The sequence below is a fragment of the Bombus pyrosoma genome, linkage group LG4 (assembly GCF_014825855.1).
Source record: "Bombus pyrosoma isolate SC7728 linkage group LG4, ASM1482585v1, whole genome shotgun sequence".
Taxonomy (NCBI): domain Eukaryota; kingdom Metazoa; phylum Arthropoda; class Insecta; order Hymenoptera; family Apidae; genus Bombus; species Bombus pyrosoma.
The window spans coordinates 9,947,658-9,963,463 of NC_057773.1; the positions used below are offsets into that span (position 1 = coordinate 9,947,658).

At 41.0% G+C, this 15,806-nt stretch overlaps 2 protein-coding genes across 5 annotated transcripts in view; both read left to right on the top strand.

The window, feature by feature from the left end:
* The window catches only part of LOC122566727 (sestrin-1), a 148,807-nt gene that overhangs the window by 33,226 nt on the left and 99,775 nt on the right, over nt 1-15,806 (top strand). For all 3 annotated transcript variants that reach the window (XM_043724394.1, XM_043724395.1, XM_043724396.1), the window contains exon 6: nt 14,574-14,603. In XM_043724394.1, the coding sequence (XP_043580329.1) occupies nt 14,574-14,603 (30 nt within the window). The remainder of the gene's footprint in view (nt 1-14,573; nt 14,604-15,806) is intronic.
* On the top strand, nt 223-10,007 carry LOC122566729. 2 transcript variants are annotated; one of them, XM_043724398.1, is made up of 2 exons: nt 223-448; nt 9,492-9,988. In XM_043724398.1, exon 2 carries the CDS (start codon nt 9,663-9,665, stop codon nt 9,957-9,959), a length of 297 nt encoding a protein of 98 aa, XP_043580333.1. In that variant the 5' UTR covers nt 223-448; nt 9,492-9,662; the 3' UTR covers nt 9,960-9,988. The 2 variants fall into 2 exon arrangements, with proteins under 2 accessions (XP_043580333.1, XP_043580334.1); XM_043724399.1 differs by lacking the exon at nt 223-448 and adding an exon at nt 5,013-5,381 and having other exon boundaries at nt 9,492-10,007.

A 15,806-nucleotide genomic window follows, 5' to 3' on the forward strand; every position in this document is an offset into this window, starting at 1 on the left:
AGGCTGTAGAGGCAAAACCGGCCACCCGTTTCGTACACGTCGCCGTACTCGTGGACCAATCGAGCCTCGCCTCGAGGAGAAACGACGAATCACGAGGGTCGTATAGGCGGCGGGGATAGCAAACGGTGTAGGGTCCCCGGTTCTCGCGTCTGTTGCGCGTTCACTAGCTTCCTCCCCTTACTGGCTCCCGTCGCGACATCGCTCTTCGCGGGTGTTCATTCGCGTGTCAGACGTGCTTGAGGTAGGACGCGCGTCTCTACGTTCCACCTCGTGCGATCTCCTCTCTCTTTCCCTCTCTGTCGAGGTTGAAGAAGGCCAACGTGTCCGTTCCACGTGCGCCACGCATCGACGCGACGCGCCTTCGCTTCTTCAGCCCGTTTCCGCATTAGCGAAGACTCACGTGTGACGATCGCGTCTATCTCGTTCATTTTGCTGCCTTGTATCACAGGTACGTGTCAATAGAAACGTGTATGAAACATACGTGCTTTTTTTTAACCTCTTCAGGGATTCGTTTACGTTCGCAGGATTTGTTTCTCTTTGGTCCGCGAGGGTAGTTGAAGTGCGAATGATGTAAGTGACAAGTAGAGATGTTTAGGTAAACAGAGGGACGTTGGGGCGAAGTTGACGCTTACGGTTTTACCTTTGATATTTCTGAAGATTCTGATAAATTCTTTTTTACATTTACATTTACAGCATTTAACGATATATTCGGCACGACATTATTCGCCACTTATATCGTTTACTGTCTAAATTCTTCGGTAACGAAAGATTTAATAAATACGTTACCGAATAAATATTTCTCAATGTGCAAAATACCTTCAACAAACCTTAAATGATCATCGTACATTTTTTTGAGATCAGTGAAATATAATTATCTGTTTCGTTCTTGAAGAGGTTAATCAAATAGACAATGTTTTGTATAGTTTTGTTTTCGTGATCGATACTCGTGTGACGTTTGCGTCACGGTCGGGAAATTTGTATGCTCTGTTCCTTCGTGATACCACATTTAGCTTGGAATGCGTAGGTTTGAATAGTACGCAATGGCGCATTGTTTTTACGGGTCAAACGTGAGACCTTGTAGATTCGCGCGTGCCACCAGCCACGAGTCGGCGTGACTTCCGCAATGTCATAAATTCGAAACAATGCGCACGCGTGTGCCATAGCGTGATAGTCGCTATTTGTCATCGCGGCAATAATCGAGATAATCGTATGACATATTGTTGATCGTTATTATTCGATCAAAATGAATTCTCTCTCTGTTCGTTAGATGTTCGCTACTCGAATAATCGAGCAACGTCCACTCGGACTTTTACCTTTTCTTTCGACGTTGAGAATGGCTCTTATTGTTTACTTCCTCTTGGCGACGATATCGCGTCGCGCATGCCGTAAAAGTCGTCTGGGTAGTCGTTCCATAAATTTGCGATGCTAATATCGTGTACTAAGAGTGTATTGTATAAGTCGCACGCAAGCGTGAATCTCGTTGCAACAATGTTTTCCCACGGAAGCGTATCCGGTCTTTATGCCCCAAGTTCTGGCGAATTTACACTAGGATCTGATCCCTCGACTACGAACACACCACCCGGACAATCGAGCGAATTCCACGATTCCACGCAAAATGTCAGCTGCAAATTTTCCGATAATGGGACCACCTGAATGAGAAAAACGTTCTGCTCGCGCGGTATTACAAAGCGTGCAAGCGTATCTGACTGTGAACCATTCGGAGTAAGACGTAGAACTCATTACGAGTTTGGTCGATCGTATATTCAGTCCTCTCTCTGTTCGTATTCCTGTGAATTATCGTTAGCATGCGTCATATCTCTATGAAGATTCGACGTAAAAAAGCTATCGTTCAGATATGACAAATGTTTTGTTTGTACTATACAGGAACATTTCGAATTCTCAAGGATTTGTCAATAATAAAATTGGTTAGTTTATGCACATGGAATTATCGAAACGTAGACGAAAACATTGCCTGAGCGTTGTCAATTTTTATATTCGTTTTACGCGGCCGTAAATTATTCGCAGAGGCAGTTTCGTATGTCACGTGAGCAATGGTGAACGAAAACAGTGGCGAGGATGAACGTGAATTGATAACACGTGACAAATTTACCAGTGAGCGTAAGCAAGGTGATTCGTGCCGAATTACTAATGCCACTGCCATGATACCTGTAATAGGATTATTTGCTGTTGTGATTCAAGGCTTTCAGATTTATCCTGTCAAAGCGGCGAGCCAACGTAAAGTATCTTATGTATGCGAATTATGACACGAAGTTGAAATATTTCTCCTCAATTCGAATTTCACGTATGAATTGAAAGTTGCTCGGTTTCGTTCGAAGTTACTCCATCAGCGTGTACTTCAACGATATCGATGTTATTTATCGCGAGACAGTACTTCATTTTAAGACATTTATTTCTGTAATATTTCGTTCGTTATCGTCCCGTAATGCAATTCCTCTCAACGTTTGCTCGTTTTTTTCTGACATCGTAATCGTGCGTTTATTGTGCAAAGAAAAGAGTGGCGATAATTTCCTTCGATCTCGTCAATTCGACGCGTCAATTTTCCTCGCGCTCCTTTCCTCTCTGTATCTTGGCGAAATTCTCGAATGCGAAGTTTCACATTGTTGGCCCCGTCAGACTTGAGCCGCGTGCATTTAAATGCGCGTAAATACGTTTTATGCACTCGTTTACCAGGAAAATTGTGCCGCCATCGCTGAAACGTCCGGTGTAGACGTTCGCTGGCGAAACGATCAAAAGACCTCGGGGCGTTCGTTTCAAAGCTTTTGCGAGAGCGATACACAATCCGCGCGCGTCCTCGAAAAGCCCGCTAGATTCAAATTCCATACGTATCCATTCGACGAATATTCGTCAGCGATAAAAAGGAAAAGCCAAAGTTCGTACTAAAGCGCGTAATCTGAAAGCCCGCTGCCACGGCAAAGCTGTATTGTATACTTTTATGAAATGTTCGCGTGATACGCCGATGTAAATTCAGTTTCTTTCTCTCTTCTTCCAGTCTTTCCTTTTTTATAGCCGTAAATGGTCATTCTCGGGTCGTCCTTAGATGACATTTTAAAATAATGTCACGCTTAAAAACCTCTCGAGCAGCTTGCAGAAAGGAAACTTTAGGTGCATACGGGTCTGGCGGTTTCACGTTTCTTTTACGACGCGCGCACTGATATGCAAATGATGTGCAAATTTCCTCGTTCTAAAACATGCTAAAAAGTCCCATCGCACCCGAGCAATTTGCTCACGTCGCTCTTCACAACTTAAATAATACCGTCTTCCCAAGCTCGTCGAAACGATTTTAAAATGAAATCTTCGCCGATTTCACCATCGGAACAATCCAATTAATTAGCATCCATCTTCCGGTCTCATCTTTCGTGTATCTCGATTCGACGAAGATTCTCGAAGAACTCGGGCGTATAACTGAAATGGAATAACTGACTCGGAAGATTCCACGGATACGACGAGTTAGGAAGGTTACGACGTGGAACTAACATAAGCAAACGGTGTCATCTCTTTCGTAATTCACTAAATTGCAACGCTTTACCTGAATGTTTTCGCGCGAATGTTCAAGTGGAAATGTTTGCCGTGACTCGGACACGACTGAATATCGTTGCCTTCTTATTAGGCCGTCTTTAAAGCCGAATCAGCTTCGTTGCATCCCCCTGCTACGAATCTCCAATGAAATTAACTCGACGCACCCGGTAACGATTGCCATTCCGTTTCTCCGATCTAATAATGTGCTGATTGTATATTCAAACACAGCGGAAAGCAATTTCTTGCACCTGTCGTGCATTAATTCGACGCTCGAAAAGCCGAACAATGTAATTATAAATTGTTGATCGTGAAAACGCACGTTTTTCTTATAATCGTGTGCTTCCTCGTTCTATTTTCTTTTTCTTTTTTTCTTCTTCTTCCTCTTTTGGTTGCATCGAGTGATACGGCGAGTGATAGAAACTCGTTTCAAGAATCTTGTTTCTTTTAACAGGAAACCATTAGTTGACTGGATAAAAGCTTGCGAAACTACTGTCACTGAACCGCCAATTTGGGTTAACTTGACAGAGAATTGCCATTAAAGACTTGGCGAATTAAGACGTGTCGAATATAATGACCGAGTTCTCACAGTGGACTTTCCAAACTTTTCATTTTCTTGCTTATGTTTCTTTCGTTTGGAAATTAAATTCTTTTTTTTTTTTTCTCGTTTCGTTGCTATCATGATTTTTGTGTTCGAAATGCAAGGGATGAGATTCATTTGGATATTTGTAGACAGTTTAGTTCGAAACTCAGTTTCCTGTTTTAGCCGTGAACTAGTTCAACGATCATCGCGGTGAAATCGTTGGAAGCTCCGGGTATTAGCTCAATTTGGAAAACACTTTACCGATTCTATACTTTTACGACGATTTCTCGAGCAAATCGAAAGTAACTACAAATTTTTAGGAAATCGTTGTGTGCTCCAAATAAAAACAGAACATCCATTTTAGTAATAAAAAAGAAAATTACGACCTAGAAAAAAGGAACGCGCGACTCTCGCTTATACTTTCTAGAACGTCCTCTTTCGCGCAACACATTTTTATCGCAATATTCTCTAACGAGAGAGCGGTGGAACCGTTTGCAAAGTGTTTAACCCGAAATTACCACAATTAATGGAACGACACATTTCTCGAGTCGCTCTTTGAAGGAAAAGTAAGTCTCGTATATTTAAGTGGTTCAAACGTTATGTATATGGCTGTAGGATTTAACGTCAGAGTCTACCATTGAAAAAACTCTGATTACATCATTGAAACTTCGCGATTGAATTACAGACGTTTACGCAGTTCTAAGAAATTTAAATATGCAAAACTGTGCAACATATTCAAAGTTGTAAAACATTCGTTGGAATATTTACGAGGCGGAGTAAATGATTTTTCAATTTCTATTTCATTTAGCGTGTGCTCATAAAAATAGAAGTCGCACAAAGATCCGTAATGTAATTATGACATTTCCAAGTTACCGCCGCAGATTGTAAGCGGCGTTCCTAGAGTCTTAGAGTTTGACTAGTGTCGTAGTGCTGTGCAAGTTGGCACGACTCGTTCGCTGCCTTAGTTTGCTGTATAAATGAGAAGAACCGTTGTTCCATTTATTCTCTGACGGATTAAAATACTCTAAAAGGGATAGCCTATAATTCCGCTGTACTGATTTTCGATTCGCGTTCCTCGTTTTCATTATCTCAGTTGTGTCGTCCAAACATTTGCCGAGATAAGATGAATCACTTGACAGGCATATGCGTACACAGAGTATAGATTGTTTTAGTTTAGTCGATTATTTTGTCCATTGATCTTCGTGGATTCAAGCTACGACAGCTTTCATACTAAAATATCTGCCATTTGATAAACTGATTACAGGTATTTATGGAAATTTCTATTTTTACGAATATAACGCGAGAAATGGAATCTAATTAGAAATTTCTTTCGCTTATTAAATATTACAATACCTACGTTGAATGTTTCATATAATTTTGAACGCTTCGTGCATTCTCTATATTCTAGCATCTTTAAATTCCTTAAATAAAATACATAAATATCCGCACGCTATTTATGAAAGATGTGCATCCACTTTCGTCATTAATTATTCTCTATTCAAATATATTAATATATATATATATAACTTCCCGCGTTAAGAGGTTGAAACGCAGCTTCCGCAAAGATCTATCGATGTTACAAAGTACCTTTATGATTCAGCAATTTTCGCGTTATACGAACTCGCAACGATGCATCGAATTATGAATTTCGCGTAGCTGTTAATAACTCTCGTATCGCGGTGGCTCGATTTTAAAACCGATATTCGATAATCTGATCGGATTAAAGCTTGAAATGCGCGCGTGCACCGGCAGAGAGGCGTTCCTGTATTGTGTTTTCGAATAATTACCGCTCACGTTTGTAATCAAGCCGCGTGTACTCTCCTTTTTCTCCTTTCTTTCTATCCTCCATGGAGCTGCATCGAGAGCTGGCAAGGTGATGTAACTGGCCGCGTATGCCCACTTGGGTACGGTCAAGCGCGTTGTTGTTCCTGAATCTCATTACATCCTTCAGCGAGCAATGAACAAAAGCAGACTGAGATAAAGTACCGCGAACTGCATCCCTGCGAGCATTTGCTCTAGCTCGGGTCGGGCGATAGTCGCGTGTAATGGAATTTTTTATATCTTTCCCCTATGCTTGTCCGTTTTTCGATTTTTCCACCAATGCGATAACGTTTCGTTGTTTTTGCCAAACCTCACGGGCTTCCGCGATGCAGCTTTATATTTTCGTCGCATCGTTAGAAACGAGGATTACATGAGGAGTAACGTGATAAGTCACAATCGCTAATTTTTACAAGGAAGCATTTTTACAATTCTACACGTTGTCGATCGTTCTCGTATTACTAAATAAGAAAATTTTCGATTCGGCCAGAAATTTTGCACAGTTACCGACCCGTATTTATTCAAGATAGGGCAACGATTTATAGCGATATGAGCCGACCGATTTACCGAGCAAAGTTCACTGCTACGTCTATTATTAAAGTCGACCGGAATCTGAATCGCCGTCGTAGTTAAGTCAGCAGCCCATTGTGTTTTGTGGCATGTGAACGTTGCGTAGCGTTCTCGACAGAGATTTATTACAAGCGACGTTGATTAGGTATCGCGCTAGATTTAATTAAGTGGCTACATTCGTTTAATTTATCGGCAAGAAAAGCAAAGAGAAGAAAGAAATACTCTCCTCTTGCCTAGTTTCCTACTTGATAATGCCTTAAACTTCGTCTAATCGGTACTAATAGTCGTCGAAGAAGCGAAACTAGGGCAAAGCCCGATGCAGAACGTGGCAGAAAGGCCGTACCGATGAAAGTTCTCCGTTTCCGAACTTAATGCCTCTTGACCAGTTTTCACAGCTTATTATTGATGATTCGTTTCTTCTGAGAAACGGCCGACTCGCTCGATCACGTACTCTGAACGATCTTATTTTTTCGCTGGAAGATTTATTACTCGCTCGAACCTGTCAGACTCTTAAAATTCTTCCTTTCAACCGTCTTACTCATCTTCATGTAAGAATTTCTTAATTGCCTATTATCTGTCGTTCGATTAGCTTCTTAACGTGTTACGTACTAAATGCTTGCTTCCTCAAGAGATTTGTAATTCTGATTAGTTATTTACTTTATTCATAGCAAACGTACACATCGTAATTAGGTATAATATAGCATTACAAGTTCGAGTAATTAGCATGCTATTTAAATGCTACGAATCTTGTCACTTTGTGCCGTTCTCCGCGAGAAGAAAAAGCAATTTAGCATCTTTAACCTTCGCGTTACTAAATTTCAATATCTCTCCATAAAGTGTTCGTCGTATTACATAATTGCTTACATTGTAGAAATATTGTAACGATTTGCTCGCGGTTAACTTATTTGTGATGAAACAAAATTTCATAATTTGATTTATACCATTTATACCATTTATACCATGGAAGATTATGAAACCTCGATAAAACGCAAATCTGACCGTTTTTCTCTTGTGATGTTTTCACATAGGAAACTATGTACCCTAACGTGAATCGAATATTTCTTATCACGCAAATGTTTGTTGTATCGTATTTACTGAGAACTGTATCATACAATTTTATTTTCCCGATTCAAACGGTAAGAAGCTACGTAAGATAAAACGACGGACGAAAGCGTTTGTAAATGTCACGTAAAATTAATGATAAAAAAGGAATAGCTGAGAAATAACTTAACTCGACTGTGCTTTTATAATTTTGTAGGCTTTTATTCGCGAAAATGATTAAGTATAATATTACAAGCGAAGTAACGAGGTTGAAATAGTTGTTCAAATCACGGCCAAACTGTACACAACACTAGTCTCGTGGTCGAACGCTTGCAGTTTTTATATGTTGCGTTTGTTGATGTTGAGGGGCAAGGGGAAGATCCTGACTGCCCTACGTATTTGGGAAAGCGTAACGTTGGGCCACGTGAAAAGGTCAGGTAAAAACCTAACAACTCGCTGTCAGGTAGTACGGAATGGCGAGGATTTGGGTATAGTCGTTGTCACATGAACGTCGTCGAAGCTGACCTACCGAATTTCTTATTAACAGGTTAACGATATCTTTGAACCGAACGTTGTTTGCGTTGTAATCGTATGGTATCACCTGCAGTGAATCGCGGCCAAAGTTTCGTGGCCCAAGCCCGCGAGTTTCGGTTGGTTTAGCAGTCAACTTGGCTCGGTGTTCGCTGAAGCTATGGTGGAATAGCTGAAGTTGCTTCGATTAATTCTCGTTTCTGGCCGCGCGGGAAGTTGATGGAGCGCCCACGGCATCAGTGTCTGCGTATTAAATGCTCATAAATTCGAAGCACCTGCTAGCTAAATCTCCAGTCGCGAGTTGAATTTCGTAGCTTCGTTTCCCGCTTAATGGCCGCATTAAGCCTGGCGAAAGCTGGCATATTGTGTTTTCCTATTTTCCACGTGTAACGAGAGCTTAACATTTTCAATGAATTTTTACCGAAGAAGTTTTAAATTCTCGCTGTAATTAATATCGTAGTATTGTGGACGAAAGGCCTAAGAGATATCGGTCGAACAATAAACAATGTCACGAGAAAGCCTAAGTGTCGACAATGCCCCAACAATGTATCGTCGGTTCTTTAGTTATGCGGAAAAGGCCTACCTGACCTTGACCACGAGCGGTTGTGAGACACTTGCATGGTGGGGCTAAGATAGAGGACAAAGGGATGCTAAGGGACAAAGACGAATTCACAGGCAGTGTTAGTTGAGAAGTCAGAGAGTACGAATTGCGTTGCCGAGAGAGTGTGGTCCGCGTGTTCGAGAGCGTTGAAACCGTAGTGACGAGAGTTGCAAATTAACTATTTAGCTGTCTTAATTATAGTACGTTGTTGTATTTAGTTCACGTTAAACAACTATCGTTTCCTGTTTAACCAACATCTGGTTAATCTAAATTGAATAAACTAATAATAGTAAGATTCTACAATATTTCGTTACACATTCTCAGGAACGAAGAGTTCAATTTACTACAATTTAGTACATAATTCTTCGAGAATCGTTTTTTTGTTTATCGATCTTAGGTCCGTTTTTATGGAACGCCGTTTGCTGATCAAGTTTGCAGTTCACTAAAACGTGAATAAAAATATCTGGGACTCGGTTTCTATACGGTGTACTTTCTATACTTCTTTTTCTCGTATTTTCACTCCGTTTGGAAGCAATTAGCGTCGGTCAACATATTCCTATTCAGTGAAAAGATATAATGCTTATAGAGAAGATATTCTATCGTCGTCGATAAGCTGATAAGTGTCGCATGTTTTGCGGTGAATCACTGCCTCGAGTCAGTTAGATTAGATTATTTGTATCTTTTATGAAAATTAGAACGGTGGAAGATAAGATTAAGCAACGTCTCATCTATCAACTCGACTATTGTTCGCGTAATTGACGTCCAACCAATCTACACCAGTGTCCTCTTGATTAACTCTGTATTGTCTTGCAGGTAGCGGAACACCGGTGGTCTCAGCCTTGAGAACGTCCAAACACGCAACCTGACTCTACGAATAAGACACCGGTGAACAAGCAGTGACTTTTTCGAAAGAAACCGGATGCTCCAGTTCGCCTGGAAAACGTCAAAACGACAGCAAACGAATAGAAACAAAGAATTCTGTCAATGCATACGGTGAAGAACGAAGGATCAAACATGATGACTCGTATGCTGCTGCAAGAACCTGGATGGAAAATCGAGCGCAAAGGTTCAGCGTTGTTGCTTCGAAGGGACAGCTCGCATCTGAAGAGCGGTCGAGTCTGTTTCCGGTGCGACGTCGAAGTCCATGAATTCGAGCGTGACGAGGATTACACGATCGAGGCGGAACCGGAGGCAGCTGCCAGTCCGCTGGCAATGTGTGCCAGTTGCTTGGCGGCTCTTTGCGTGACCGTGATTCTACCGTGGCTGTTGATCGGTGGTTAAACACGCCTCTACGAACTGACAATTTTGGGGAAGGAGGGGGCGGGGGGGGGGGGGGGGGGGGGGGGGGGGTTGGGTGATCGCATAACCTCTGGCAACGGAAGTAGTCCGAGGATTCCTTAAAGATGATGGGACAATTGTTTGACGCGTAGGTCGAACACAGAGAGATCGTTGACTTCGAAAGGTTTATTAGAATCGCTGATAGATGGAAGACGAAGAGGATCAAGTGGATTTCAGCATTCGTTGAAGAGATTCTCATCGAAAGACTCGACATAGAAATAGATAAAGTTCCTAAACGTGGTAGTTTCGTTAAAACGTGAGTTCCCAGTTTATACACATTGACGATGTATGTAATTATTTATACGATCGATACGACTGCCTTGAAACGAAAGAAACACGAAGGAATTTCTGAATCGTGAAATGTCTTTGGCGTTTCTTTCTCCGAAAGAAAAAAGTATTTTTGAACGTGAGCGACTAAACCTCGTCTCTAAAACATCCTACGACTTTATGTTTGTTCGTTGATTTTTGTCGTTTGCTTTAAGTTTCCGTTCCGTAGCGAGAAATACGATTCCACGACAGAAACGCGGCCTTTAGATGGACTCGCGGTTCGAGTAGATTTTGTGCAAGTCGAGAGAAAGAAAACTGTGCTCGGTATGGACGTTCTGCATAGATGCGGAAAACGAGATGAAAAAAGAAAACACATCAAAGGGAAAAGGGTGTATCCGAGCGTACATTAAACCTCCTTACTCGTTTGATGGTATCGACAAATCCTCCATGTAGTCTCTGAAACGAAGGCGATCTTGTGCCAAACGAGAGTAGAATACTCGAGATATTCGTTGAAACCTTTCGTGATTCGCAGTCCGCTTACTTTTGCACACGCAAACACACGTTCTTTTCTCAATACTAGCTGCATCGCGGCCCGAACGCGCGTGCATTCGTGTACACGTATATCTTCCTTTTCTTCTTCTATCCATGTTCCGTGTAATAATCGAGTCGTTACGTCTCATTCGAACGGAAAAATATAATGCACGATACACGTCGGCCTTGTTCTCCTCCTGCGATATCGTTTCGAAACAATAATCTTACCGTTGCGTTCAGCGGATTCCAGTTCTATCCCGACGTCCGTGTTCGATTCTCCCGATCAATTACATATTTTTCGCGGGCACAGTCCGAAGACTTGAAGAAAACTTACAAAGTTCTCCACGGTGCCAAGTCAGCAAATGGAAAAGTTGGAGAACGACGAACCGGCGTCGGGTTGAGAAATCGAGCGAAGTTTCGAACCCGTCGACTATCGATAACGTTACAGTCCGTTGCCTGCCGAATAAATTTCCAGAAACCAGAGAATCAACGGTACGTCGAATAAATTTCGGCTGGACGTCATATTGGATCTTTGGATCTGGAAAGATTTTTGTTACGATAATAACGCGATTTTAAATGACACGTTGTAAATATTATAGTATCTATAGCTGAATTTGAAATTGTGAATTTGTATTTGCGAGGATCTTTAGATGTTTCGAAGATCGTTGGAACCACCGGTGCTTTCGATTACTAACTTAAACGTAGACTGTGGCGGTGTTCTCGCGATCAATTTACACGAACCCCGAATCTGGTAATACCCAGATTATCACGCAGAGCGTCTTCGATAAATCGTCTGTGCGTACGGGTGCGGAATTTTGAGAGTGAAAAAGAGAGCAAGAGATTTCTAAATATAAACCGATGATTGATCGTGCGTGTATAAAAGAGGTGTATTCGGAGAGAACACGAAGATACGAACGTCTGGGATAACGTGTGAGGTTCTATCAAACGATTCCAATCAATCAGTGTAAAATACTATTTGTTTATATTTCTAATAAAACCCCGAACGAGCTGTATGTTGGTGATTCGTGTATATTACACCTTTGACCTTACCCTTTGCGGATATTAATCATCGTTGCTCTCTTTGCATTTGTACCATTCTATTTCTACGTCGACGAGCACGCATTTCGTATTTCACACACACACACATATATATATAACACGCATAGTTTTCGGAATAAAAACAGACAATGCTTCCATCGTTCTTTAATCCCATCACCGATCGATTTCGATTGCTTTGCAATTGTAGCGTAGCCGGAGCCAATTTGCAGGGTGCAAATTCCACGTTTAGATTTTCTTTTCAAGCGAAATAACTTGGATAATGGTTTTAATACGTTGCCGGTGATAACAGCCGCGTTGTCAAGGTAAAAAGTGTCCGTTTGTATCGAATATTCGCTTCTTTTCCCACTCGCTGTTGTGCCCTTTTATTGAAAATTTCTCTTGAAATCGTTCAAAAGATCAAAGAGACTATAGACGTAGGACGATGATAAATACACACGTTGATAAATCACCGTTAGGACTTTACGCATTACCCTCGCTGGGTTCGTAAGTCAAAAGAAGCGCCTTTATTTTTAATGGATCGCATCCTATCGATACATCGGTATTTTAATCGTTTCCAGGGATATTCCCGCAAAAAGCCAATAAACGTCAGTTGGAACGAGGACAAAGTCACCGAGGTGAAAAGAAAAGAGGTCGTGTAAATTTTGTCCAAACCCTGCTTGCTCTTTGACGTCTGACCGTGAAATTCTCGCACCACCTCGTAAACCTCGATGAAATGCGCGAGAATTTAATTTTCCTGTTAACGTGATCGCATAAATATACATCGCGGTTCTCGTTGCTTCTCTTTTATTCGTTCGTGAATACGCGCGAGATCAGGGCAGATTTCGGTGACCGTGCTTTTAGCCAGCAATTTCCGGAAGACGGCCTGGTTATCTCTATTTTATGGAAACAATCAGTGATAATAATAACGATCAATGTTTCTTCTAACATTAACTGTACAGCAAACAAGTTAAAAAAAGAAACGTTTCGGTAGAATTACGAAAGCCCTGTAAAGATCATGGCAGAAGACAATGGTCAACTTCGATTTCGTAGAACTAGATGCCATTGTTTGATGATGTACTATGTAGAGTATCGCTCGATACACAGCTGTAAACGTCGTGTTATTTTCTCGGTACACGTTGAAAGTAGTATCAGACAAAGACAGGTAAATAACGCATTGATTGTAGTGTAAATGTTTGAACAGATTTCACTGATATGCATTCCTTCCTACCATTTATAAGACTCGAATAGCTAAAGCCATCTTCAAGGCGAAATATGCACTTGATATTGTTTCTCGGCTTCGTGTTAAAATATCATCGTGGAAATATATACTTGACCGTGAAATGACCTTCAGCGACCTCCGAAATATCTTTCAAGCCTCAACCCATCGATTCTCATTTCTGACGTACTAATACGACTCTTGTTTTGTGGTATTTCTTTTTGTTATGAAATATTCAACGTTATTACGATCAAATAATTACGGTAGAGTTAAAAATTCTCGAATATTCGAGGCGTAAGTCGAAAGGCAAAGTCGAAGTATAAGCATAATTCAAAGACGTTCTCGTCTCATTTACGTAACGTCTTTCCCTAGTTCGAAGAGAGTTATCGTGTTTCAACGGCGGGCAAGGTTATTAAATATATTATTTAGTGTCAGTTATTTCCATATCGAAGTGAATCATTGGTTTGGTCGGCTACGGATAATCCGGATCGAGGTGAACCAGAAATTTGAACGCGCGAAAGAATATGATAGCCGTGATCGGTCTCTTAGCGCGTGTATCTTGACATTTAAACAGTGTCCCAACGGGATTCAGCGACGATCTCATAATTAAATCGAGTTTTTGCGGCTGTCTTGCTTTTCAGCGATATCGCGATAATTTATTTTCGAATTAGAAAACAAGTCGTGAGACTATAACCGTCCCTGTATGACGAAGGAATTCATGAATTTCAAATGTAGAGAGAATGTTTTATTCGTTTCAATACTGTTGAAATTTGCATGAAGTTTCTTTGAGCTAGTCATCGCTGTAAAACAATTTATTTAAATGTCTCACGGAAGGAAATTTCTCCTTCCTCTTCGCTTTCACGTTATTTCGCTCGGTTCGGGACACGTACGAGGATAATGAAGGTTAATTAGATGGGTTGACGTATCAAGCGTTAAATTAATCCTTGCACGTTATCTACAGTCTCTTGCGGAATATATTCAAGCATGACAGCTGATTGCTACAAATTGGCTTCAATTTCCTTCAATTTGCAAGCGACTGAAAAAAAAAATTCATGTACCGTGGGCGGCATCTGCCGACCGACCGAACTCGTGCGTAGATAAAGTAGGCACTTACGTAGGTAACATAGCCTTTCGTCTCGTTTTTCACGGAGACGTTAGTACCGAATTCGTCGACAGATGGCAGGATGACGCTTGCACGTGTGAATTTCAATTCGTTCTCCAGTTCACGGTCATATGTGTGTCAGCTTGTTGTTGTGCTCGCATCGCGATTAAAATTAATTAGTATGTACATACATAATTCGTTAATGTTTGTTAATCAACGTGAACCCACACCATTCATATCACCTACTAAGGTAACGCTTCTCTCCCGCTCGTCTACTCTACGACCCTTAATATTATCATTGTATCAGAATTTTAAACGATGGAACGTTAACCCTCTTTCGTAATAGCCATTGCAAAATGGTGTCCATCGTAGGACTAACTCGACTCGATTGTTTTTGTTTCAGTTACCGGATCTGAACAACCTCGATGAAAAGGTGAGTGCTACCAACGAATTCCCGTTCACCTATCTCACATTAATCGCGATATCTTCAGGGTAAGTGAAATCTGAGATCTTTTCGTTTTTAATGTGATGAATATCTCTGTAATTGCTCGAACCTATTTGAGTAATTTCATATCGTGCTAACCATCGAACCTGGATATTCATCTCGCCTCAAAATTCGCCTGTTTTCTTTAATATCGTATAATATCGTGTATAAATCTAGCGATATCACGTTCGAGGGGAATCCGTGTTAATTGTTAGATACAAGATTTTATGGTGGCTTAAATATTCGAGGTAGAATTAAAGTGCTACGTGACTGGAATCACGAATAAGCTGTTCGTGAATGAATTAAGCTCACGCAAAGAGACTTATGTAATCTCCGTGAAAAAGATACACGTGAAACCATTAAGAACGTCTCGAGGCAGAAGTATGCGGCTTACGATCGTCGTTAATGCTGGTAAACATCTTTGAAAGCTATTCTCGCGCCTCTTGACCTGCGCGCGCATGCCCCTGAATTTGTTTCATGGATTATTTTCGGCGCGCTATTAGAAACGAGATTGTATTTTTTGTACCAAAGTGATACACTGGTACTTATACTACCGTGTAAGAGATTAAGAATTATTGTGTTAGATAGTAGTACAGTTTATAGCTTTCTTCTTCTTAAGATAGTGCATGTTATATTTGAATTTTTAGTTATTCAATATTTAGGTTTTTAATCCATGAATAATATATCTTATTGTAAAATTTGTAATTAACCTTAATCGAGGAATAATCCTGGAAAATCATCGACATACAGGTTCCGTTCTAACATTTTTTCACCTAATAATCATCCATTATGGAGTGAAGGTTGCTTGCATTTGAGGATTCAAATAGGTCCATTGAATCTCCATAGCATCGTTTTGTTCGGTTTTGCTGAGTTTTGTTCCGACAGTATTAGAGCGAAAGGATGGTATTAGGAGCAATTACTCTAATGCAAACTTGCACGAGAGCCGATCGCTCCTGCCTCGTCTTCCTGTGTACGAACTTAATACCCGTTTCATCATTCGCGAGTTAGAGCATGGAATGTAGCCTATCTCGATGCACCGCTTCTCGAGTCATTTAATCGGCTATTACACAGAACACCGAACCCCGTTCTTAAGCATCCTCGAACGCACAGTAATTCTAGTCATCGAGCAATCGATAAGATCGATCTTATAAT